The sequence below is a fragment of the Castor canadensis genome, chromosome 8 (genome assembly GCF_047511655.1).
Source record: "Castor canadensis chromosome 8, mCasCan1.hap1v2, whole genome shotgun sequence".
Lineage (NCBI taxonomy): Eukaryota > Metazoa > Chordata > Mammalia > Rodentia > Castoridae > Castor > Castor canadensis.
The window spans coordinates 149,648,718-149,673,629 of NC_133393.1; the positions used below are offsets into that span (position 1 = coordinate 149,648,718).

The 24,912-nt window shown below is 56.0% G+C and overlaps 1 protein-coding gene across 1 annotated transcript in view; it reads left to right on the top strand.

The window, feature by feature from the left end:
- Nucleotides 1-1,188: 1,188 nt before the first annotated feature.
- The window catches only part of Cacna1i (calcium voltage-gated channel subunit alpha1 I), a 103,074-nt gene continuing 79,350 nt past the window's right edge, over nt 1,189-24,912 (top strand). The window contains exons 1-2 of the mRNA XM_074084532.1: nt 1,189-1,368; nt 11,728-11,977. Of these exons, the coding sequence (XP_073940633.1) occupies nt 11,749-11,977 (229 nt within the window). The 5' untranslated portion in view covers nt 1,189-1,368; nt 11,728-11,748. The remainder of the gene's footprint in view (nt 1,369-11,727; nt 11,978-24,912) is intronic.

The window sequence follows — 24,912 nt, forward strand, 5'->3', positions numbered from 1 at the left end:
AACCTTGGTCTTGAGACTCATGTCTGGCTGCAGTTTCATCAGTAAAATGGAGGCCTAGCACATAGTAGAGGCTCATTAAATGCTTCTGGAGTGGCAGGAGAGTGAGCAGTCATTTTGGCATTTGGGAGGGTCCTGATACCCATACTTTGTCTGACTGAATACAAATGAACCAATAGAAGGGGTCTCCAACCTTGGATATACTGCTCTCCCAAGTTCACAACCTATGAAGGAGAGAGGAAGAAAGAAGGGGTGGAGGGGTGGGATTGGGGAGTTGGCACCTGCAGGAGACAAGGAGAGATGCCTTCCTGCCCAAGGCTGATCTCTCAGGCTCCCCCCAGATCAGGCTGCCCAAGGACTGGGGGAGCTGAGAGAGGCCTTTGCAGCTGGGGAAAGAAGCGTCTGTCCCACCTGGGGGCCCTCTGGAAGCTTTTCAGGAGGAGGTGGTCTTTCAGCCGAACCTTGAAGGGCAGGGTGTGAATGAAAAGGGGGAGGGTCACCTGGGTGGCTGAGGGACTTTTGTAATCAGAATGTGCCTCAACCCTGCCCTTTAGGGCTGGAGACTTGGAGGGTTGGTCACTAATAGGGTCTCCCTTTTATACGCATGACGTAGTAGCCCCTTGCTCAGGGGTCAAGACCCTCACCAGGGGCAGGCCCCTGAATTGTACGGAGTTGGCAGCAAGGCTGGGGGCTTCCCGTCCTCTGGAGGGGGTGCTCACCGGCCGCCGCCGTCAGTCAGTCTGTCGCCTGCACGCCTCCCCCTCCAGCACCCCGCGCCTGCAGCTTTCCCCGAAGACATTTGGTGTCAGTATAAGGACGGCTTTTCCTCGCACGCGGCGCGGCTCGGTCTCGCCGCCGCCGCCGCACGTCCCCGCACCGCCCGGCGCTCGGGCTCCTCCGCAGCCCCCGCCGCGCGCAGACCCCGCGCCACCAGCCCGGGCCGGGGGCGCCAGTCACGCCGGGCCGGGCCAGGGACGTTGCTCGACCCCGCGCCCCGCGGCGCGCGTTTCGCCCCACACTTGCCGGCCCCCGGCCCCGGCCCCGGCCCCGCGCCCCCGCCCCCGGCCCGGAGCGCCGCGCTCCCGCCCGCCCGCCGCGCGCTCCAACTCCGCGCGGTCCGCCGCTCGTCCGCGCTGCCGGCTTTGCCGCCCGGAGCCTCGGCGACCCGCCCGTCATGGCCCGCGCCCCCGGGCCCGCAGCCCACCGCCCGCCGCCCCCCGCGCCCCGGGGGCGCAGCTGATCCCGAATTGGCGGGGTGGGGCCCGCGGGGCTGGGGGTCCCTCTCGATTCCCCGTTTCGGCTTCGGGGGGACGCGTCGCCTCCGCGTCGCTCACCTGGACGACCCCGCTGCCCGGCCACGTCCATGCCAAGGTAGGTGGGGAGGGTGGGAGTGGAGGGGGAGGAGGGCTCGGCTCCGCTGCCGGCTTCTTGGCGCGTCGGGCTTTCTTTACCGAGGCGTTTATTTATTTATTTCTGGGATCAGTTCTTCCCCACCCGCGCGTGCCCAGCAGGTGGGCCCCCCAGCCCGTGCTTTGGGGGCCCCTGCTTCGGGAGGAAGGACAAGGAACTTTGACCGAGCCCCTCTCTAAGGCCACGAAAGTTCTCTTGGTGCCAATACCGAAGCCCAAAGCAGGCTGGGCTAGCGCTGCAGAAATTTATTCAACAAGTCAGGCTAAAGGCGGGGTGGGGGTTGGGGGCAGGCAGGCTGTCTGTCTGTCCCGCCGCCCCTCTGCTGCGGAGGCTCTGCGACCAGCTGGACCAGAACTGGCGCCGGGTCCGGCAGGGCTGATCTGGGAGTGTTGGCGGAGGGAGGGAGAGTGGCCCCGGGCATTGAGTGGGGGAACCTCGGCAGGGTTTAACTTTCCTCCAAGCGGGTGGTGCGGGGGCCCTTCCTTGGCCAGTACCCCAGGCGGTGGCCCAGGCTGCGCTGCATGGAGCCAGGCCAGGGTCGCAGCTGGGACTCCAGGGGTTGACCGGAATCCTCAGCAGCGCTGGCGATGGTTATATAATGAGTGTTTATGATGATTGCTTTTAATTGTCTGCTGGGTGGTGTGTGGGGGCAAAAGGGCTTGGGAAGGGGTGGGAAGGCCTCTTTGGGGGAGGGGGCTCTGGATGAGCCCAGGCTCAGGCATCAGCCAGTGTCTTTCTTCCCTGTAAGGATCTTGGGGGCTTCTAGTCTGTGGATGAGATTGGGGTCTGAGGAGACCCCTAAGCTGTGTTCTGGGACCGGGGTGTGTGTGTGTGTCTGTGTGTGTGTGTGTGTGTGTGTGTGTGTGTGTGTGTGTGAGAGAGAGAGAGAGAGAGAGAGAGAGAGAGAGAGAGAGAGAGAGAGAGAGAGAGACACGCCTGTATGTGTCTCTGTGTGTGATATGATGGGGTCTGATTCGCATGTGAGTTGTGTCCTAGCTGGAGGACTCCTAGCTGGCCTGAGCACGCATCTGTTCTTCTGTCTCTCATTGCCTGGGGAATTTATCCCACAGACCCTGGCTGCTCAGGGACTGTGATGCAGCCCAGAGACAGGTGTGGGTCCAAGGGCCAGTCAGGGAAAGGGACTGGTGGATGGATTTGGGCCTTCCTCCCTACAGCCCTATGCCTGGACCTGGCCACACTGTCAAGTCACCTCTTAGATCGATTGCCCCTCTTAAGTGCCAAGGACTCACTCTGGAAACTCTTGTCCAACTGTCAGGACAAACTTTCTGTTCAGGCTCTAGGTCCCTAGGCTGAGCTGGGAACGGGGCAGCAGTCTAGAGACATCCCTTTCCCCTTTCTGCCTCTGCCATCATCCTTGTGACCCAAGAGAGGGGTGCCAGTGACTGACAGGTCAGGACAGGATAGGGTGACAGCAGGGACCAAGCACAGAGCTGCAGCCTGGAGGTGGACAAGGAGACGGCCGAGGATATCCTGCAGAGGACTGGGCTGGCTTAGCATCACACCTCATCTACCACTGTCCCATCCTGGCTGGGAGGCACCAGGACTAGTTTAGGGAAAAGACTGTAAGCCTGGCTGGAGGCCCCTCTTTCCTTTGACTGAGGTTCTCTGCCCCCTTTTTTCCCCAGTTCTGTCTGTCCTACCTGCTTACCCTCTCTCCTTCTGCCTCTGTTCCAGAAGCTTCTGAAGGGCAGGGGCTGAGAGGACATCAGGCCTAGTCTCTGTGTCCCTGTGGGTTGACTCCTCTTGACCTTGGGTGGACTGGTGGGGGCAGAGGTTGCTGGGGAACCCCAGCTCACCTACTCTCTCTTGCAGGCCCCAGGCAGCCTGCCCCTTGTAGTGATGTAGGGTACATTACATTGTAGCCTCTTTGTGGGTTCTAGACCCCAGAGCTGCACCTGTAGCCCCCAGGGTTAGCACCTCCAACTCCCCACTCCCAGCATTGTCATGCTCCCCTCCCCAGCCCTTCCCAGTGCCATCTTTACCCCACATCCTGTGTGCCTCCCTTGGGCCTCAGACCCTGTGGCCCAGTCAGCTCTCTGGGGGCTTCTGTGCTCATGGAGGAGGCTAGGCCTCCTCTGCCAGGGGCTTCTTGGGGACACGGCCACAAATCCTGTTTCCTCTTGTGCTTTGGGAGTGAGAATGTGTCTGGCACATGGGGCACAGTCCTCAGAGGGCTGAGAACAAGGTTCTTAACACCCTGAGCTGGAGGCTTGGGGTCTTAAGCAGGAGAGGAAGGGGAGGAAGGAGGAGAAGGAAGAATGGGAGGAGGAGGAGGCTTCTCCAGTGGAGGGAGGTGCTCTGGAGGCCACTGTCTCTTCAGGGCTAGGTTCAGGCTTTCTGGGTCCCCCTCCAGCCCTTCCCCATCATGGCGAGGCTCCCACCCCCAGCAGTTCAGAGTGCTTTCCAAGGTAACATGAAGCAGGCTTTTGTGTGGTTTCTTGATCTGCAGCTGTCTCCCACGGCTTCCTTGCTTTCTGATTCCCCAACCCCATGTTCAAGGTGCTCAAAAGCTGTATCTGGAAAGAGGGGATGCCAGGTTGGGTATGGAGCTCCAGAGAGGCTCCACCGGCTGCAGGGAGAGCCAGGGCCCCTTCCCACCAGCGCTAGCGAGGACGGTTACTCTTCATTCCTTCTCCTTCCAATCCCCATCCCCTCCTCCCCCTCCTCCTGCTCAGCTTCCTTTCTTGTCTTCTCTTCTTCTTTCTGACCCCTTCTTCCTCTCTTCTTTCTGCAGAACATTTTCTTCCCACATTGCCAGGATGTACTCTGCTTAATGCCTTCCATCAACCTGGTGTCCCTAGGAGTCCTGGGGCGGGGCTGGGACTCAGAGACAGCCCAGGTCTGCAGGGCTGCAGGTCTATGGATCTGTGGGTACATGTGGCTGGGATCTGTAGGTGAGTGATTTGTGGACCCCTGGGTCCACGGGTCTGTGGACCCTGCAGTCCAAGAGATGTGGGCTGAGTCTCCCTTGTCGTGTCTGCCAGTTGAAAGAGGGAAGAAAATACACCCAATTTTCTCATTTCCTTTGCTCCTCCCGTCTCTGTTCCATTGGTTAAGCACCTACTGGGTGCCAATTCACATTTCCATCACTGGAGACCATGCAGCCCAGTTGGCTCTCTGGGGGCTTCTGTGCCCACGGGAGAGGCCAGGCCTCCTCTGCCAGGGGCTTCTTGGGGACACAGCCACAAATCCTGTTTCCTCTTGTGCTTTGGGAGTGAGAATGTGTCTGACACATGGAGGCGCAGGCCTCAAGGGGCTGAGAACAAGGTTCTTAACACCCTGAGCTGGAGGCTTGGGGTCTCAACCAGGAGAGCAAGGGGAGAAAGGAGGAGAAGGAGGAAGAGGAGGAGGAGGAGGAGGAGGATTCTCCAGGGGAGGTGTTCTGGAAGCCACTGTCTCTTCAGAGCCAGGTTCAGAGGGGACCTGGCCCTGCCTACAGACCTCATCCTTTCACCTCCCGGCTCTGCTCTGCTAGCTGTCCCCTTGGCCAGAGTGGACTGGCTAATGATATATCCTGAGAGGAGCACTGGACTCTTGCTTCTCCTCCCCACTGTGCATCTGCCCTTTACTGGACTGAGGCCTCAGTCTCCTGTCTGTACCCTCAGCCCTTATCCCTGCTGGGAGAGAGATGAGCAAGTCCGTGATGGTGGCCAGAGGGACACTTCAGCACCTCAGGAACCTCTGCTTGTTGTGACTGAGATAATGCTTCTGCCTTAAAGAATGTTCATCAAGCTTGTCAGCAGCTCCACAGTGCCTAGTGTGGGGCCCCATGGTAAAGCCAGTTCCCTTCAAGGTACTTTCCAGATCTCTTTCAGTTTGTTATCTATAAGAGGAAACAAAGCTTGGGGAGTCCCAGTGATGGGGGCAGGGGCTGAGCTGGGTCCTGGGACTCCTACTCCAGTGTTCTTTCTGCCGGGCTCCCCTCCCTTCCATCTGGGACCACCTGCACCCTGATCTGTTAGCTGAGACCCCAGGCCTTAATTACTGCAGAGTGAGTAAAAGCTGATCAGCAGAGGTGCCTGCTGGGGAACGTTCAAACACACTGATGAGACTCAAACAAAGCCTCAATCACCCAGCACTCTGTATAGCGTCCAGAGCCACTGAAAACAAACACATGGTGATGCCCGGGGATTAACTGTGTGTGTGTGTGTGTGCTCACGTGCCCACCCACTTGCAGGTATTTGGGGTGGCATGGGGGCTGTGACATCCTGTGCACAGCCCTTTAACTGGTAACCTGGAATTGGACCATCCAGGTCCAAATCCCAGCTCTTCTCCTAAGTGGCTCTTGATGTTGGGAAATTGCTTCATCTCTCTGTGACTCAGTTTCCTCTCTGTAGAAAGGGACTTCTCTGGGTTGTAATAGTAAGTGCTGGCTGTGATCCTTATTAGCTGTCCCGTGAGGGGCTGCTGATCCAATCCACGGATGCACATTGTGGGAGGGCTCACTGTTGACTTTGGTGACAGAACCAAGAAGAGTTTAAGAAGTGGGCAGGTGCAGCTGCATTTGTGTTAGGTTATGCACTTGAGGCCAAACTTCAGCCATTCCTCTTTAAGCTGGAGGAGCTGTGGTGTGGCTTGGCTCCTCTGAAGATGACCTGAGGGGACCAGTGGACCACCTTCCCCTATAGGTGCTGCAGTCTGCCCAGGTTGCTAGGTGGGTCTTGGGGGGGGTTCTAGTCTGCATCAAGAGAGGCCCCATCTGGATGTGAGAGCAATCTGGCTGCGACATCTGTCATCCCATTGATCGCCAGGGTTGATTCGGCTGATCTGGCTGGCTAGGCGGGTGTCCCCTTCCTTCCTCACTGCTACATGTGCGTCCCTCCCGAAGCTGCACGCTCGGTCGAAGAGGACGACCATCCTCGATAGAGGAGGACCGTTCTTCGGTCAAGGGTATATGAGTAGCTGCACTCCCCTGCTAGAACCTCCAAACAAGCGCTCAAGAGAGGCCTCATCTGAAGCATCAGGCAGGTGACCTGTCTGCTCTGGTGCAGATACCTTGGTGCAAATCTGGTCCCTCCATGCAGAGGAAACTGGAAAGCTCAAGCAAGACCTAGAAGGGGACCCAGGGAGGAGGGCGATCTGGAAATTGTCATCCAGGGAATGGTTGAGGGAGCTGGTGACAAGAGGCCTGGGGCAGATGAGGCTCGGGGGTGGGCGGGCTGTCGTCATGCATCTGCAGGGCTGTCATGTGGACGAGGGAGCATACAGAAGGTTCCAGGGCTCTGGGATGCCGCTGGAAGATTCCGGGAGGCAGTTTCCCTGCCGCCTCACAAGACTTCTCTGCAGACCACCCGATGCAGGCTCTGCACTGGCTTGTGTGTGTGAGGGGGCGAGTGTGTCTGTGTGCTGTGATGGGTGTGTGTGTGTGTGTGTGTGTGTGTCTGGTTGAGTGTGTGTTATGTGAGGTATGCTGTGTGTGTGATTGTGTGTATGTTAGGTAGTGTCTATGGCTGTTGTGTGTGTGACTGTGTGTGAGTGGTCTGTGTGGATGTGTTTTGTATGTGTATGGTTGTGACTTGTACGTATGTGTATTCTGTGTGTGGATATGTGTCTAACTGTGTGTGTATGTGAAGTGTGTTTGTGGCTATACATTGTGTGTGTGTGATCGTGTGTGCATTTGTGTAGTGCCTGTGTGACTGTGTTCTGTGTGTGTCTCTGTGTGTGAAGGTATGTAATGTGATTGTGGTGTAAGTGTTTGTGAGTGGGTGTTGTGTGTGTCCATGTGGGAATGAGTGTGTGTGAGTGTGACAGTGAATGTGTGACTGGGGGTGTGAGTCTGAGTGTCACTGTCATCTTTGTGCTGGTGGTGTGTGGTTGATGGATCAGGGCACTTCAGGGCTTCCATTAGTTCCAGAGGCCCCATCTGTAAAGGTCTGGAGTATTCTGTGAGTCTGTCTATCCTCCACCCCAACTCCAGGGTGCTTTTCCAGGACCCCAGCTCCTGGGACTCTAGGATTGTATGGCTGACAATGCTGGGGAGAATGGGAGAGCAGCCTGGTGGCATTGTCCTGGGTTGCCCCCACAGCAGCCCTGCCTCAGAGCAGCTGTCACCTAATTTCATAGGCGGGTAGCTGAGGTACCTGCAGGCTGTCATGTGCCAAGGTGGATTGCTGTGGAGCTGGGACTCAAACACAGGTCATGGCTTCCATCACCCACGCCTGGGAACGGTATGCTGAAGAGTCTAAGGTGATCATAGATAGCACTGTGGGCCTCTAAGGTTCTTTGTGACAATCAGACACTAACTCTGACACTCCTGATTCTCCTATTCCCTGAATGAATCTGCTGCTTGTTCTTCCAGCAGCGACATTACCTGGTGTGTGGTTTGTTAACGGAGGGATCAACAAGTTGCCTGCTATATGCATATACATATTCATGTGTACACATGTGCACAGAGTCTGGGTGGCCTGGCCAGGTCTCAGGTCTCTTCCACCAGGGCTCTGAGATATGGAGACTCAAGGACTCCAAGAGCGCTCAAGTGCTGGCTGGAAGATTCTGGAAAGTAGGGTTCCCACTGGCTTGGGAAGACTTGGGGGTCTTGTCTGGGTCAGCAACTGCATTTCTACTGCCTGATGACTGAGCTGGAAGGGGAGGCCTGGCTCCAGGACCTTACCCAGGCTCAGTGTTTGGGCTTGGACACAGGCAGACTTGAGTTGGGATTACTTCTGCCATCTCTGTCCCGTGCCAGCTGGGTGATCTTGGGCACTGCTAGTCTCTTGTAGATCCCTGTCTTCTCCATGAAGGAAGAAGTCCTGGGGTTGTGGTGAGAATTGACATAGCTGACCCAGAGTCCTTTGCTCATTGCCTGATGATGGTGGTGATAGTGGTGGTAGTGATGGTGATGGTGGTGAAGATGGTGGTAGTAGTGATGGTGGCGAGGATGATAACGATGGTGGTGATGATCTTGATGATGGTGAGATGGTGGTAAGAGTGGTGATGATGATGGTAGTGATGGTTATAGTGGTGGCGATAGTGATGATGGTGGTAATGGTGGTGATGACAGTAATGATGCTGGTGATGTCAGTGACCGTGAGGGTGGTGGTGATGGCAGAAGGAAGGCTGGGGTAGCAGACCCTGGGGATGTACAACTGGTCCCACTCATGCTCAGACACCCCCTTCATGAGTCCACGTCCTCCCATCCACATCACATTACCTCGCACAGGTACCCCCTGAAGCAGGTGAGAAGAGGTTGCACTTTGCAGAGAGAGAGAAACTGGGACTCCAAGAGGCTGGTGGAGTCAGGAATGGGGGAGGGTGTTCCAGACACAGGCCTCTCCTCCTGTACCTGCTTGTGGAGGCCAGGAGTTGCTGCCCCACCACCTGGCAGACCCATGGGGGAAGGAGTGTCAAAATTAGGCCCTGGAAGCACCAAGAGGGAGGAGTGAGGAGTCTTGGGATGTGGAGCAGCTCAGAGTCTGAGGCCTGATGGACCTGAGTTAGAGCTGAGTTAGAATGAGAGGGTACTGTGTCCTCTCATCTTGTTGACATTCTGTCTGCAGGCAGGGTGGATCCTGGTGTCCAATTGCCAGTCCCCCCAAGCACTTCCAGCCATGGACACACAGATAGTGGGGCACGGGAGCTGGGCCACACTCCTGGGCAGGAAGGAGAGGATTCTGGGCTGAATGTGGGGGTTTTGGGAGTGGAGAGTGAGTCGGGGTGGTGGCAATGCTTTCTAGGAGCCTATAATGAGGGGGAGATATAAAGATAGAGGAGAGTAGCATGGTGTGACAGGTTTAAGTAGGGGCAAGAGAGACAAAGAACAAGTTGATACAAGGGGAACAGAGCCAAGAGCAACTTGGTGGCGTCTGTCTGGGGCTCTGTGTGGTTGCAGGAAGGCTTTCAGCAGTGCTGGGTTGAGGCTGCCACTGGAGTAACAAAAGGCCAGGTGCCTCCATCCACCCAGGCCAGCCTGTCTCCCCAGTGTCCCCCTACTCTATCCCTGCTGTACCACAGAGGGTGATGAGAAACACAGCCTAGGCACACCCTCCCCTGCTTAAAACCCTCCCCTGCTTCTATTGTACTTGGGGTCCTCCTTTGGGGGTCCTCAGGGGGGCCTGCCAAACTCTCTGGTGTCATCCCCTCCCCTTTTCCATGCTCAGTCACCACAGCTTCATTTCTCTTCCTTAAATGCACTGAGCCTCCTGGCTTTTGCATATTCTGTTCCTTCTCCCTGGGTGAAGGCACTCAGGGTGGTGCCTTCTGGTTCTTGCTGTTTTTCCCTTAACTGTCTCTTCCTTTAGAGAAAGCATGTGGTTTCTTTCCACTCCCACCTTTCTCCCTTGTTTATTTACTTTCCAGCACTTTTTATTCATTTATTCAACAAATATTTATTGAGCACCTAGTGTGTTCCAGGTGCTGGGGAAATGGCAGGGGATGCAAAGGCCACAGTTTCTGGCACTTACAGCCTTCTTTGTAGACTGGGAAGACAGACACCAAATCATGGGGTCATTGTAGAGTACATTTGCCGTCGATGAGAGCTATGGAAAACCAGAGAGAAGTGAATTGATTGGTGTTGCTTACCCTTTTGCTGGGGTGTGGACTGAATGAAGGCTGATGCCAAGTTCACCAGCAAAGCCCCAGTGCCTGTATACAGTGGGCGCTCAGGACATATTTGCTGGGCAAATGAACAAGTCAGCAGGGCCCAAATCACAGGGCATGGGTGTTGGAGAGGCAGATGCTCCAGGGAAAGGGAACAGTGTGAGCTGAGGTGTGGAGGAGACAGTGGCGGCCCTAGGGGTAGAGGAGGGCCAGTGTGGCCAGAGTCAGTGACCAATTCAGGGAGTGGTGGGCTCCGAGGATGGCACAGTGGTTGGAAGACCTGGAACCACCCAGGGAGGACATTTTTCTCCTGGGTGGCTGACACCCAGGAGAAGGTGCCTGGAGCTTATGTGAGACCCATAGCTGTGTTTGTGGAACCAAGAGCAAAGCCCCGAGCTCAGGAGAAAACTCTGACCAGCCAGGTGGAGTGGCACGAAGTGCCAACTCCTGCCTGTTGCCCCGGGGGGCAGAGAAATGTCCAGAAGCATCCGCTTGAGGTGGCTTAGCCCATAGTCCCACTGTCACCAGCAGCAGATTAGGTGGGAGCAGGGATGCGGGCCTTGCTGCCCACCCCCACTGCCCAGCTTGGCACTGGGGGAGCTCTAAGCCCAGGGAACCCCAGTGGACAAATCTCTAGGGGTAGGTGGCCCCAGGGATGGCTGTTCTTCCTGGCCTGTCTCTGGCCAGCCAACCTGGCCAGGCCAGGCCACAACAGATGTCAATTGTCAGTAAGTGGTCTTGGAGGCGACTGGGTCTGGGTGTCCTGGCTCTCATTGCCTCCTGGTTCTACACATGGCTCCGTGTGTGGCATTGGCAAGCCTCCCCTGTCTGCCAAATGGTGTAAGAGTCCTGATTAGGTGACAGAGAGCCCCCCTAGTTAGCACCAGAGCTGGCTGTGTGGTTTGCAGAGTAAGAACAAGATGCAAGCCTGGGACCTTGGTAAAACATTAAGATTTCAAGTTGGTGGCAGCAGAGCACCAGTGCAGATGCCCAGGTCACAGACCAGAAGTGGTCCCCTGTCTGTCCTGGACCTCAGTTTCTCCATCTGTACAGCAGAGAGGTTGGTTTTGATCATTGAGTTCTCAGTCTTTGTGGGGCTGACACTGGGCCAAGGGCCACTGCAGGTCTCCCTCCTCACTTACTGGGGTCCCCCAGTGTCTGATTCCACAGCATCCCAACTTCTCCATTGTAACACATCCTGTCCTAGTAATCATGGTGTTCACAGTAGCGGCCTCTTTTTTCCCAACTTTACTTTACTTTTGATGATGCCATGAATAGTTTAGTCTGAGTTTTAAATTTTTTTTTGTGGTGCTGGGGCTAGAACCCAGGGCCTGTGCATGCTAGGAATGCCCTCTACCAGTGAGCTACAACCCTAGCCACACTAGCCTTGTAAGAAAAAAAAGAATATTGTCAGATTTGGCTCAGTTAAACCCACGCTCACAGGCTGGTGGAGTGGCTCAAGTGGTGGAACACCTGCCTACAAGTGAGAGGTCCTGAGTTCAAATCCAGTACCACCAAATAAGCAAGCAAACAAACAGAAAAACCAAAAACCCCACACTCAGCAAGCTGGCCAGACTTGCCCCATGATCACCCAGCTAGGAAGCAGTTCCAGCTTGGGGCGGCAGGATGTTCTGTTCTTCTCCATTATGCATGGCTTGAGGGAAGGTGAGGGGCCTTTGGAGCCTGCAAATGGGCCCCTCATGGGGGAGGTAGGTTGGGGAGTGGTGTCAGCCCCGCCCCCATGTGCCTCTCTCTGCTCCCCAGGGCACCCTGCACCACGCTGACATGGCTGAGAGCAGCTCACCACCCTCGTCTGCAGCAGCCCCAGCCCTTGAGGCAGGAATCACAGAGCAGCCAGGGCCCAGGAGCCCCACTCCGTCCCCTCCAGGCCTGGAGGAGCCCCTGGATGGAGCTGATCCTGACGTCCCACATCCAGACCTGGCTCCCGTTGCCTTCTTCTGCCTGCGCCAGACCACCAGTCCCCGGAACTGGTGCATCAAGATGGTGTGTAACCCATATCCTTTGGCAGCCTGGGCACGTCCAAGCCAGAGGCCATTGGTGGGTGAAGAAACGCTTCTGATGAGCCCCATCTGCTCATACTGTCCTCTGGCCAGGGAACCAGAGGCTGTGGTGAGGCTGGGTCTCTGTGATGGTGAGTGGGAGCTGGTGGTGGGTCTGGGGAGATGCAAGGGCACAAAGCATGCACCTGAGCTTCTGCTGGGGTGAAGGTTCTGGAAGTTGCTGATGATAGTGGGAGGTCAGTCCAGTGACTGGTTGGCTTAAAACCTCAGCTCTGTGCTGGGCTGGGGATGCAGATTTTAAGTCAGACCCTGACCTGGCTCCCGGTGGCTTTACCACAGTGCCTGGTGACTGCACAGATGATGGAGGGACTTGTGGGTGTGAGCTGGAGACAACCTATCACACTATGTAGGACAGGGCTGCCACACAAGGGAGGTCCCTATGCCTCCTGTGAATCCATCTGAGGCTGCTGTCCCCACCTGCTGCCTCTGGTGTGCTTACATTGCCTGTGTTTGAGACCCATCCACATTTGTCTGTGTTGCTATAACAGAATAGCTGACATTGGGCAATTTATAAAGAAGAGAGAGTTGTTTTTATGGTTCTGGAGACTAGGAAGTTCAAGATCAAGGGCTGGCATCCAGCATCTGGGAGAGCCTTTTGCAGCATCCCTTGACAGCAGTTAGAAGGGAGAGAGTTGAGCGAGCAGGGGAGGGCTGAACTTGCTGTTATAATGACCCGTTCTTATAATAATCCATTCAGGAGGACAGAGCTATAACCAAATCGCCTCTTACAGGTCCCGCCCCTAACACAGTTGCATTGGGGATTAAATTTCCAACTTCTGAACTCTGGGGACATTCAGGATCCTTCATGGTTTCCTGCTGTCCTGGAGGTTCACAGCAAAGCCCTAACCCAGCCCACCAGGCCCTAAGTGCCCCCACCCAGCCTCACTCTCCCACTCCACTTCCAGGTCTTCCAGGCCTCAGAGCCTTCTCACAAGCTCATCCCTCTGTCTGCAATGCTTTTCCCTTCCCTCTTCACCTGGCTTTCTGTGGTCCTCCTTGGACTCACTATTTGTTGCCATGTCTACTTGTGGAATTTTTTTTGGGGGGGGGTAGTACTGGCATTTGAACTTGGGGCCTTGCACTTGCTAGGGTGATACTTTACCACTTGAGTACCCAGCCCTTTCTGTTCTACTATTTTTTGAATAGGGTCCTATGTTTATGCCGAGGCAAGCTGGCCTGGACTCCTACCTGGACTGGCCTCAAGCCTCAATCCTCCCAGTCTCTGCTTCCCGAGTAGTGAAGATCACAAGACCATGCCCAGCAAGTTGTAGAATTCTTTTTTTTGGTGGGACTGGGGTTTGAACTCAGGGTTTTGTGCTTGCAAAGCAGGCGCTCTACCCCTTGAGCCATGCCTCCAGTCCATTTTGCTCTGGTTATTTTGAATCTCATGAACAGCTTGCCTGGATTGGCCTCGAAATGTGATCCTCCCAATCTCAGCTTCCCGAGTAGCTAGGATTATAGGCATGAGCCACCAGTGCCTGCTAGTTGTGGAATTCTTAATTTAACATTTGCTTCCTCCTGGGGTACTGTCACATGACCAGGAAGAACAGGGACAAGCCTGTCTCATTCCTAGCTTCCCCATCCATACCTGACACATTGTGGGGCTCCTTAGCGGGTTTGCTGGGAGCAGATGGGCAATATGGGGGCTGAGCCTCATGAGCAGTCTGAGGACTGTGAGGAAGGAGGGTGGTCCAAGCGCTGGCCTGAGAAGGGAGGAGCTAGGGGTGTGGCTGGCTGGAGTAGGGGGAGGGCCGAGCTAGCAAGGAGAGCTGACACTTGAAGGCAGAAGGAGGCCTCACAGGGTCTGTGTTACACTCTGCTGTGTGTTAGTCTCTGCTGGCTCTAAAGCAGGGGATGAGGAGACCTGAGCTGCAGTGTGGGGCTGCGTCACAAGGGGGAGCCGGTGGCTTGGGACCCTGGTCATGGTCTTGGGGGCCACTGAGCAAAGACCCCTTCCAAGGCCCAAGATGATGGTGCTGGAGGTCATCCAGGGCTGGTGAGTTAGGCTGCAGCGCTGGGCGCCCACTCTGGGTGCCAGGGACTCCCAGAAGGCAGGCAGGGGTGGCAGGGTTGGCCCCAGAAAGGTGGGGGAAGCAGCTGTGCCTGAGTCCAGGTCTGCTGGCCTCCTCCAAAGGGAGGTGATGTTGGGCAATGGATCTTCTCAACTCCTTGAAACCACAGGGACTCCCCCTGGAGCAGACAGAATGCAGAACTGGGGTCCTTAACTGGGGCTTAGGGGCAGACAGAGACCTCCACACCCCTCCCCTCCCTCTGTGACATGGCTCTGAGGTCTCACACACCATGAGAGGGTCTGCTCAGTAATTTGCTTCACCAACACTCTGATGCTTTCGCGTGGGACACAGGACAGAGAAGCTGTCCCACGGAGCTCCTGGTAGAGGGGACACAGGCACTGTCCACATGGGTAGCTTTTGCACAAAGTATTGGGGACAATTTCAGGGCTGGTAGGGCAGGAGGTGGCCCTCTGGGCCTTCAAGAAAGAGAAAGGCCATGGAGACAGTAGAACGATGTCACAGGCCATCCCAGACAAAGTTGGATACTGGCTCTGCTGCGTGGGTGCTTTGAGTAAGTCACTCACTTCTCTCTGAGCTTGGAGTGGTAATAATCAACACTGCCCTGGGCTGCGGACGACCTTGGCGTCAAGTCTGACTCTGATGGGCTCTGGCGGGTCCGACTGGGCTGAAGCAGCACAAATCTGGCCCAGGCGTCATGGAGAGGTCCCTGCATGGGAAGTTGTTTTGAGTCCTGTCTACTGTGTATGACCTTGGGTCTGTTTCCATGTGAGATGCACTCTTCCTGCTCTGGGAGCCTGGTGGCCAGCCATGGCTGCCACAGGAGTGGTGCCTTGCCTTTGAGCTCAGGTACCTGGACTTGACCACTGAGAAAGCCCCAGCTGTCTACATTTCTGCCTTGCTGGCCACTCTGTCCTTTGTCATTGCCAGTCCTGTCACTCTCACCCTCAGTGGCCTGGGGTTGGGGACAGCCATAGGGCTGGACCAGGCCAGGGGAGAAAGGGTCCTGGCAGAGCTGGACTTGGCCCTTCTCTGACTTAAGGACAGTCCTGGGCTGAGAGATGGGGCTGAATTCAGCCTGGCCTCGCTCCTTCCTCCTTTGGAGGGACTTCTGGACCCGGGCAGCTGTCAGAGGGAGGAGCCCCCACAGTCCTGAGGCCAGGTGAGCCAGGCTGAGGTGGGGGATGGAGGTAATGCAGGTGTCATCCAGAATTCTGTGGGAATTCCAAAGCCATAACCGCTTCAAAGGAGCACAGCACTGGGACACTCTGACTCGAAACTTCTATGATAAGTCTAAAAGGTCACAGTTAGTATTTTAGGCTGGGTAACACTAAAATTCTAACCTTCTGTGATCCAAAGAAAAATTCAGTGTGAACGTAAAATGTGGTGGCCACCGTGCTGTGTCTGGAGTTAGACCTGTGATCCTGGGCCACGTGACTGCAGAGTGTCTCATGGCTGAATTGGGGCAGGCAGGAGCGAGGTGAGGGGGAACTTGGAGACATTGGGATCCACAGGAGACCCCCACAGTGTAGACTATGGGGCGTGTGGAGGGGAGCACAGAGGCATCAAGGGCTTGGAGACCATCTGTGGGTGAGGGTGACTTTGATCAGGCACTGGGGCCCAGGGTTCTTTCCTGGCCAGAAACCGCTGTCCCTGCCATCTTCAGGGAAGGGCGCTGACCTGGGGCTCCTCAGAGAGGATGTGGGGAGGGGGCAGTGCCTGACCTGGGACTCCACAGTGGAGCCATATGGCTTTTTGGTGTGGCAGTGTTTTATGGTCCCATCGTCTTGCATATTACAGGCCATCCCTGGCACTGGCTACCATAGTGTCCCTCAATCACTGTGACCACCATAAATGACCCTGCAAGAGGGTGGCTCTGTTCCTCATGGAGAATGGAGTCCACAGGACTGATGGGCTGTCATGTCCAGCTCAGGCGAGTGGAAGCCGCTCCTTGACTCACCAGGCCTCGGTGGGCAGGGCAGGGTGAGGTCTGTCCTGACAGCCTGTCCCTGCTGTCCTTTGAAATGAGCTTGGCTCCTGACTCAGCTTCTCGCCCAGCCCAGAGGAAGATCCTGAGTCACTGTCTGAGTCATGGAGAGTGGCCGGGTTGTGGGGACCCTTGTGAGCCTGTAAGCTGGGCAGAAAGACTGCTCACCCAAATGTCAGCACCGCCCCTTTCTGGCCTGGGCCTTGGGTGCCACTGTTGCTGGGCTTTCAGCAGGGAGGCCTCTGGTCTGCAATACCAGGGGACAGGCTGTGCTGTGTGACTCACGGGAGGTGGTGTATGGCTTGTGGAAAGTTCTGGCCACCTAAGTCAGGCAAATCCAGGGACCTTTTCTACCTCTTCTTGCTCTATGACCACGGGTGGTTTCTTGGCCCTTCTAAGCCCCACGTCTTCCCGTTGGATGGGGGTGATAGCAGCCACCTTGCAGGCCTGCACGGAAGACCCGAGAGCTCATCAGGCAGATGGATGATGGGGTTTGTAGAGAAGCACTGTGCATGTGGCTGTCACTCCATTGTGAGGGCCTGAGGGGCGAGCAGGGCTCTCACGGCCGCTGAGTAAACGCTCTGCTTGTGGTAGATTAAATAAGACTTTGGCGACAGGTCTTAGATGGAATATAACACCTTCCGAGGACATTGTTCCCAAGGAAAATCAGATTCAATCTCTGCTGTTTAGGTGAATTGGTGTGAGTTTTTCTGCTCCTGGCCAAGCCCTGGTTGGTGCAGATTTTGCCAGTCAATCATGCATCTTCCAGCCGGGAGGCCCGGGCAGCCATGACTGATCAGTTGGAAACCCACCTTCCACCCTAGATTAGACTTTCAGAGCTTTCTTAGGAGGAGCGCAACTGGCTGCGTGTGCTCACTTTCATTTTCCCTTTAGGAGTCTCAGGTCTCTAATCTCTATAATGGGGCCATTACAAAGGCTTAAAGGAGGTTCCTATAAAGTACCCAAGTGTGTCCAGCACAGAAGAGGAGCCCAAGGATAATAAGGAGAGCTGACCTGATGCTCATTAGTTGAAGGGCTTTGCTTGCAATGTCACCTTTAACTTTCAGAGAAATCCTCTGAGGTAGGTGCTTGCATAGCCCTGTTTTACAGATGTGGAAAGAGGCTCAGAGTGGTTGAGTTACTTTGTGTAGGCTTGCACAGCGTGGATGCGGCAGAGCTGGGATGAAAACCCAATTTCTGTGACATCTTGCAGTCAGGAAGACCTAGGGTGCCAGGAGGAGGTGACTTGTCCAAGGTCACTGGGCAACTTGTGGCTTCTGCTTCCTACCAACACCCGCCTCCCCCCGCCCCCCCCCGCCCCCCTCCTCTCCTGAGCAGGAGACTTGGTGAATTGGTATAATCCCCAGCTTTATCTAGGGTGCCACTGCTGCCTGCAGAGCCTTAGGAACCCCCATTTCTCCACACTGCCCAGGGGTGGATCTTTGCTTGGTAGTTCCTGGCAGTAGGGGCGAGGATCCCCCAGGCTCCCCGTGTGGATATTCGGGGACCACTCTCTGTGGCCTGCTTGGGACGATGCCCTTGAGAGGAGTTTGCAGCCTCCTCCTCTCCTGGTGTGTCTGGCCAGGCCTCCTGTGAGTGTGACAGTCAGTGCTCAGAAGCTGGAGGTGCTTCTGCTTTGATGGGAGCCAGCCTTGTGTGATGGGGAGACAGCAGGCTGCAGAGGCTTTCTCCCTGCTCAGGAGAGGAGGGTGCCGGCCTGAGGTGAGTGAGTGTGGGGGGTGGGTGTTGGTAGGAAGCAGAAGCCACAAGTTTTTGCCTTGTTGCCCCCAATCACTGTCCTAGTCACTAGAGCACCACTGAGTCTCCACAGAGTGCCAGGCACTGTGCAGAGGATGCTGTGGCCATTTTGGGCAAGGGAAGTTCACTTGGGCTTCTGGAGAGAGGTATGGTCAGGGAACCCCTGCCAGGAGAAGGTACCTGGGCACTGTGGCGAGAAGTGACATGGCCTGGGTTGTGGGCTGCGGGTCTTGGGGAGGGGAGGGTCTGGTGGGGGTGTGGCTGCCATTGGAGCTTGTGTTGGAAGAGGAAACTCTGAGGCGACCCCAGTGGCTTGGTTGCCTGGCTTCTTGCTGAGTGGCCCTGGACAAGACCTTTGCCCAGCCTCTGTTTGTGCATCTGTGAAATGGGGGCCATGTGACTTTAGTTTGAAAACATCGGGGTCAAATGAGAATTTCAGGACCACAGCTCCAGGCAGGTTGTTTAGTGCTGAGTGGCAGCTGCGTACAGGCTGCAGCTGATGGCAGAGCCGACAGTCCTGAGTCAGGTGGGCAGCTGGGCCCTGTGTCCCTGGGGATGATCTGAGAGGCCTAGAGGCTGGCAGGGGTGGGAACGTGCAGCCTAGGAGGTGACAGGGCACAGAGGCAGGGGTGTGCATGGGTGGCAGGGCGGGGCTGTCACTGAAGAAAACTTTGGTCCCATCGCTGCTGCCCCTGTCCTGGTCATGTGGTCCCATCCCTGAGTCTGGGCTGGCTACCTCTCAGTTCTGCTGTGTCAGACAGGATCTGCCAAACAAAGGCCTGCAAGTCCTGTTGCAGTAACCTTCTAGGGGTCTGGGCCACCGAGAAGTCCTCCCTTCTCTCACCTGTCTCTCCTGTCCTGAACCCTTGGTCTCTACAGGGCATTAGGATCTGCTGGGATTGGGTTTTTCCTGCAACCACTGGGACTTCACCCTCCTGCCCCTTGTGACAGCTGGTGTTGTCCTCCCTCCCCTCTCCTGCACAGTGGAGAGAGCATGGGGCAGGAGCTCAAGGCTATGTGACCTCAGAAGCACCTCTCTCCTAGACCCACTGTCCCCTTCCCACCTTGCCTTCCTCCTGGGGAGCTGTTTGTCCTCCACAGATGCCCAGAACGGGGAAGGGGCAGCTGTTAGCCTCTGTCCCTCCCTCCCTCCTTTGTTGTTCACTTGGACTTTCCTCAGCTGACCTTCGTGCTCCACATTGGGCCCTGAATGCTCGAACTTGGCCTGGGTTCAAGGTTTCTGCCATCCACCCTGGTTGTCCTTCCGTCCCATTCCCGACTTCCCTCGGCGTGCTCTGTCCTGAAGCTTTGCCTCACTGCCAGTACCTCCGGTGCATTCCCTGTGTCCTGCCTTTGCTTCTGCTGGGCCTGCCGCCTGCGGTCCCTCTCCACTTCACCATGGTGCCAGTTCCCCTGGCCTGACCAGGCCCAGTGCCTGCTGAGACCCTGGAGGGCAGGGCCTGTGGCTCTGGATTCCCTGTGTCTCATTGCAGGGAGGTGTCCCTCTTCCTTCAACCCTGGCCTAATGGGACCATCCAGACGGGTGGCAGGCATTGCTGGGAGAGGTAACACATGTCTGGGAAATTGTCCGTTTCCTCCATCTGGTGTGGAGAAAGTTGTTTTTCTCAGAAATAAAAGTCAGCCTAAGTACCATCCCCCAGGATGCTCCCAGAGGCCACAGTGGATGCTGTATTCTCATTGGTCAGTAGGGCAGGCCAAACAGCCAATCAGAGGAGCCTGGCTGGGCCAAGGGAGACCTTGACCCTGTTCCCCTGGGTCCGGGGTAACATCAGGTTCTATGGAGATTTCTGTGTAAAGAGAGATGCAGGTTTAGGAGCTTCCTGTGACTTAGCCCAGGAGCATTGGCAAAGTGTACCTGCAGTCGGGGGTCTTTTGGCTTAAGTCTTGCTGCATGCATAGGAGTTTTCAGAAAGTTGAGGGAGGGTGTCCAAGGCATGGGGATAGGGTAGAGAACAGTGAAGTCTGGAACGGTGCAAGGCAGGACTTGGATAGCAGAGTGTGAGATGCCAACTGTGCATTTGTGGCACAGGAGGTGAGGGAGGGAGGGAAGAAGGGGGCGTTTCTAGGTGTCCTGCAGGGATGGGACATGGGCAGACCAATTTTTTAGCAGTTGCTCCTAGAGCAGAATGTAGGGAACCTTAGGGAGAAACAGGCCTGGGAACCAGCAGCAGGTTCCTGCGGGTGACATTGGTTGACTGAATCATGCTTTCATTCAGCAGGAGTTGGAACTTGCTGCCCCTCACTGGAGGTGTCCCCTGGACAGCTCAGTCACATTGGGTGGGTCACCATGCAGTCTGGGTGCCCAGAGATGACCCCAAGGAGTCCCCAGGCTGATGGAGGAGGCAGAGCCACACAGGAATCCTGCTCCTGTGATGCAGAATGGAGGAAAGGGTGGGTAGAGAGACCTCAGGGGCCATGGCTCACAGGAACAGTGTAGTCAGCCTGTGCTGACTGGCATGTCACGGAACCTCCCGGTGACGAAGGGAGCCTGGGGCCTGCCCAGGAGAGAGTTTGATGGCGTCTGGACTGAGGAACTGACCAGCCAAGTGCTCAGAGTTGAGGGCGGACCAGGGACGCTGAAAACTGAGTGTGGGCTGGGGAGGACATTGGGGTCTTGATTCTGGGGCCAAGGGGCTCTGGCCTTCATAAAGCCCTGCTGTGTGCTGTGCTCAGCCAGTTCCAGCCATTGCTTGTCTGAGAGGTGAAGCATCTGGGCTGGGCCACCCAGCCTGGCTGCGACAGTGCTGTGGCAACAGTGATGTGGTGTGACAGAGGGGGCAGGGTGGGAGAACCTCTGAAGCCCCTGGGAGATTGGCATGGAGCAGAGGCAGCAGCTTGAGGGCTGGGGAAGTCAGGCCCTCCAGGGGATTTGAGCATGATTGGATTTTCACTCCTACATCCTGCCTGGGCTTCAAAAGGTGACTTTGACCTGCCGACTCCCTCAGACCCCATCATAATCCTGTTGGGAGACAAATGGCCTCATTTGTTTCCCTCAGAGAGAAATCAATATGGCTTTCTAATCAGCCAGAATGTCTTCCTGCAGCCTTTCTGTGGCTGTCTTGCATTTCCAGCCTCATCTGTCGGGTGGAGCTGTGTGGTGCTAAGCAGCCGCTTTGGCCTCTCTGGGCCTGTTCCATCTCAGAAGGAAGCAGTGGGAAGGCCTGGTGGACCCAGCGGTGCTGCCTGCATGGGAGAGCTTGGGGAGGAGCGGGAGGCACAGGGGGTGCTGCGAGCTGTACCCCACTTCTCTGGGCAGAGTGGTGGGGAAGATCCCAGCCCTGTCCCTGATCACAGTGATGGCAGCTCCATTGTGGAAGGTTGGTGACCTTGGGTGTCAGTTTCCTCATCTATAATGCTGGGATTTTATTTTCAGTCAGGGTTGACCCTTCCCTGCCTCCCAGGGAACATACTTCCTCTGATGCACAGGACGGCCCCACCACAATTCCTGGCCGAGCGCTCATGGCCTGGGGGTGGGGGAGGTCCCCGCCCCCCCCCCCCCCCCCCCCGTGACTGTGGAAGTTTGGGAACAGTGAGAGGTTTGGGGCTGAGGGCAGACTGCAGGTGGGGTCTCTGAAGGGGGAGGGGAGGACGGGGCTGAGTCCCAAGCCTAGGGTTTCCTGTGGTCGCCTGGGCCTTGGTTGAACCTGGAGCTCTCACTTTCTAGAACGTCACATCCTCAGCACCTCTCATGAGCCCACCTATCCATCTGTCCCCGGTCCAGCCCCCTCCCATCCCATCAGCTTGTCTCTCTGCACCACGTCTTCACCCACCCATCCTCCATCATTCACACATTCATCCATCCTCCTTCCAGCCGTCTACCCGCCCAGCCGCCCATGGCCCTGCTCTCCTGTCTGCATGCCAGCTGACCCATCCACACACCCCCCTCCCCCTTCCTCATCCCTCCTGCCACCTACCGGGTGCCCAGCCAAGGCCCACGTTGGGCACATCACATTGTCCTTGAGCCACTTACAGGGCCTTTGGTACCCGGCTCATTCTCCCTCCCTAAGCTGCTCTGAGAGCTCCTTGGGCACAATCAGCCCGGGTCCCATCAGTGCCCGTCTCTTGGCCCTGCACACAGTAGGAGTACAGCAAAGGTCTGGTGGAATGCATCCTAGCAGGCAAGGCTAAGGTGGCGGAGGTTGTGTGGCCAGAGATGAGGCTGGACAGAGGCTAAGAGTGCCAACACGAAGGACCTTGAATGACAGGCCAAGGTGTTTGGGACCAGCCATAGGAGGTAGGCAGTAGGGAGCCACAAAAGGCTTTGGTTTTGGAAGAGCTGTGTGGCTGAGGTGTAGAGGCTTCTCACAAGAGGCAAGGATGGAGAAGGAGGTTGTCCAGAGAATCAGGAAGGAGAGATCGGCCTGCCCAGGACAGGGGTGAGTGCAGAGGAGCGGTGTAAGGGGTGAGATGGACAGGTCCCCAAGGTGGACATGGGGACAAGGGGAAATGAGACTCCAGAGAGAGGGTTCTAGTCTGGACCACTTTTAGGGTTGGGGGTGGTGTGGGAAGCACGGGGGAGAATTTGGTGGTCTGGGAAGAATATGACACATCTTATTTCAGGCATGCTAAACCTGGGGTTGAGAGAGACTCCAGCGCAGAGTTCAAGGGCCTGTGGCTTGGCAGGGAGTGAGCCCGGGGTTGGGACAGACTTGGACTCTGGTCATCCCAGGGAAGGTTGTGACCGTGGGGTCAGGGAGAGGAGACCCAGCGTGTGAAGGGTGAGCCAGGCCCAGGCTCATGACACCTCCTGGGGCCCCAGGACAGACAGTTTCTAGAACAGGGGTCTTCACCTGGGGTTCCAGAGTTTGGGTGGGGGTAAGCTGCGTATCTGTTTCACTGACCTGTGACTGCAGTTCAGCTTTTCTTTCTATTAAGAATGGAGGCAAAGTCCCCCACTGTGGTAATGTATGTCACTCCTGCCGCTGTCACCCATAGAAATCACCAGTATTTACATGCCACCTCGCGGTCATCATGATGCCCTCGGAATATCACATCCATCCGTCACCGTGATATATTGCCACTGGATCTTGTTATTTATTGTGTCGATAACAAAGCATTCATCAAAAATATTTTGAGGCCACACATGGTGGTACATGCCTGTAATCCCAGCACTGGGGAGGCTGAGGCAGGAGTTCAAGGCCAGCCTGGACTACATAGCAAGACCCTGTATCTCTAAAAAAAAAACCCACTAAAAGATTGTTGGCATAACTGTCTTCCTTTCTATTCCTAAGCTTTAAAAAAATTTATATTTACACACGTTATTCTAGAAGGGGCTCCTGAGCTTGTCTGAGGCACAGAAGAGGTGATGAACCTGAGTTCTAGAAGGAGAGAGTGCAGGAGGAGGATCCGTGTGCACGCGTGTGAGCAGCGTGAACGGAAGTGTGGGTATAGCAGGTCCCTGTGTCAATGCACACGTGAGTTGTGTACAGCTGTTCAGGGGCAGGATGGGTGGAGGCCAGGTCCCCAGGGAGACCATCGCCCTCTGTCCCTCCCTTGCCCCCACTGTGTCTGCTTCCCAGAGCTGCTGTAGGGGGGGTTGAATTAATAAGAACGAGTGACAGATGCTGGAAAGGAGAGGAGAGAGTTCAGGACAGGAGAGGAGGATGCAAATCCTTCCCCAGCAGAAACCCCTGCCTCAACTCCTTGGTGCCTCCAAGCCACAGGGGTCTCACTCCTTTCCACAGCCCATTCCTGTGTTCCAGGTAGGGCTCCGGGTTCAAGATCAGTGGCCATGCTTCTGTTCCCAAAGAGCACAGCGTGTGTGGGGTGAGGACCAGGCCAGCTCAGTAGCTGCTGGAGGGAGCAGAGGAGGCGTCTTCACGGCCTGCCAGGACTCATGGCTCCTGAGGCTGGTCAGCCCAGGCTGAGGGACTCTGTCCCCAGGGCCTGCCCAGCCCTTCTCTTCACTTGAGGCTGAAGCAGTGACTGGGACATCTTGGCCTGAGCTTCTTCCTGTGGGCCATCGTCCTGGGTTTTCTTCCATCCTGGCACTCCCGTTCCCTACCTTCTCCTCCCCCACTCCGGCTGTCTGTGCTGGGCACGGTGGCTTGCTGGGCATCTGTGATCAGAGGCTTTGGCCAGATCCAGCGAGCTCCCATATTGATGGGGACTCTGAGAAGTGGGCTGGGGCCAGGGACAAGGAAGGGAGGGAAGAAGGGAGGGAGGGAGGGAGACTTGCTCTCTGTCCCCCAACCCCACCCCAAGGGATCCTAGTCCACAGAGACTCTGGAGCCTGTCTGCAAAACCAGCTAGGCCTGGCTGCTTGTCCTGAGGGGAGCTGCTTGTAACCCTAAGTGCAGGGAGCCTGCCCAGCAGCTCTGTTCATTTGTGGAGCTGGTTTCTGCCCCAGCTTAACCACTGTGTCATTTTGAGCAAGTCTCACCATCTCTGGACCTTCCTTTCCATGTCTGAAGTGGGTGTCCTAGTGTCTGCCATGCCTGTCGCTGTGGGCACGGGCAGAACAGATCCTTATACAGAGATCTGGAGATGGGTGGCGTGGGCTCCCTCTCCGACTGCAGCCTCAAGAAGGCCCTGAGCACGGACGGTGCCCCCCTTGCAGGGCTGTGGTGAAGGTCTGTGGAGGTTGGAGACAGCAGATGCTGCAGCATGATGCTTGTGGAGTTTTTTTCCTTTAAATAGCTGCACTTTGATTTTTCCTTAGAGCAGTTGGTCTTCATTTCTTGCTCCATTTTTTATTGAGATAAAATATGTGGGCAGTAATGCTCACAAATCTTAGTGTACAGCCCAGATACTTCCTGGGAACTCCTCTCCTATGGTCACCACTCAGGCCAAAAGCATTTCCAGCCCCTGGAAGCTTCCTCATTACCCATTCCTCATGGCTACTCTCCGTAAGTTACTGCTGTCTTGATCTCGCTGTAGATTAACTTCACCTGGTTTCTAACTTCGTCTAATTAGATTCACACATTATTTGCTCTGTTGTGTCTGGCTTCTGTTACCAACAGAGATTCATCTATGTTGTTGTCACATGTTCTTTTTCTTGGCTGTATAGTATTCCACTATAGGGAGGTCTTGTAGAGCTTCTCAACCTTGGCACTGTTGACATTTTGGGCTT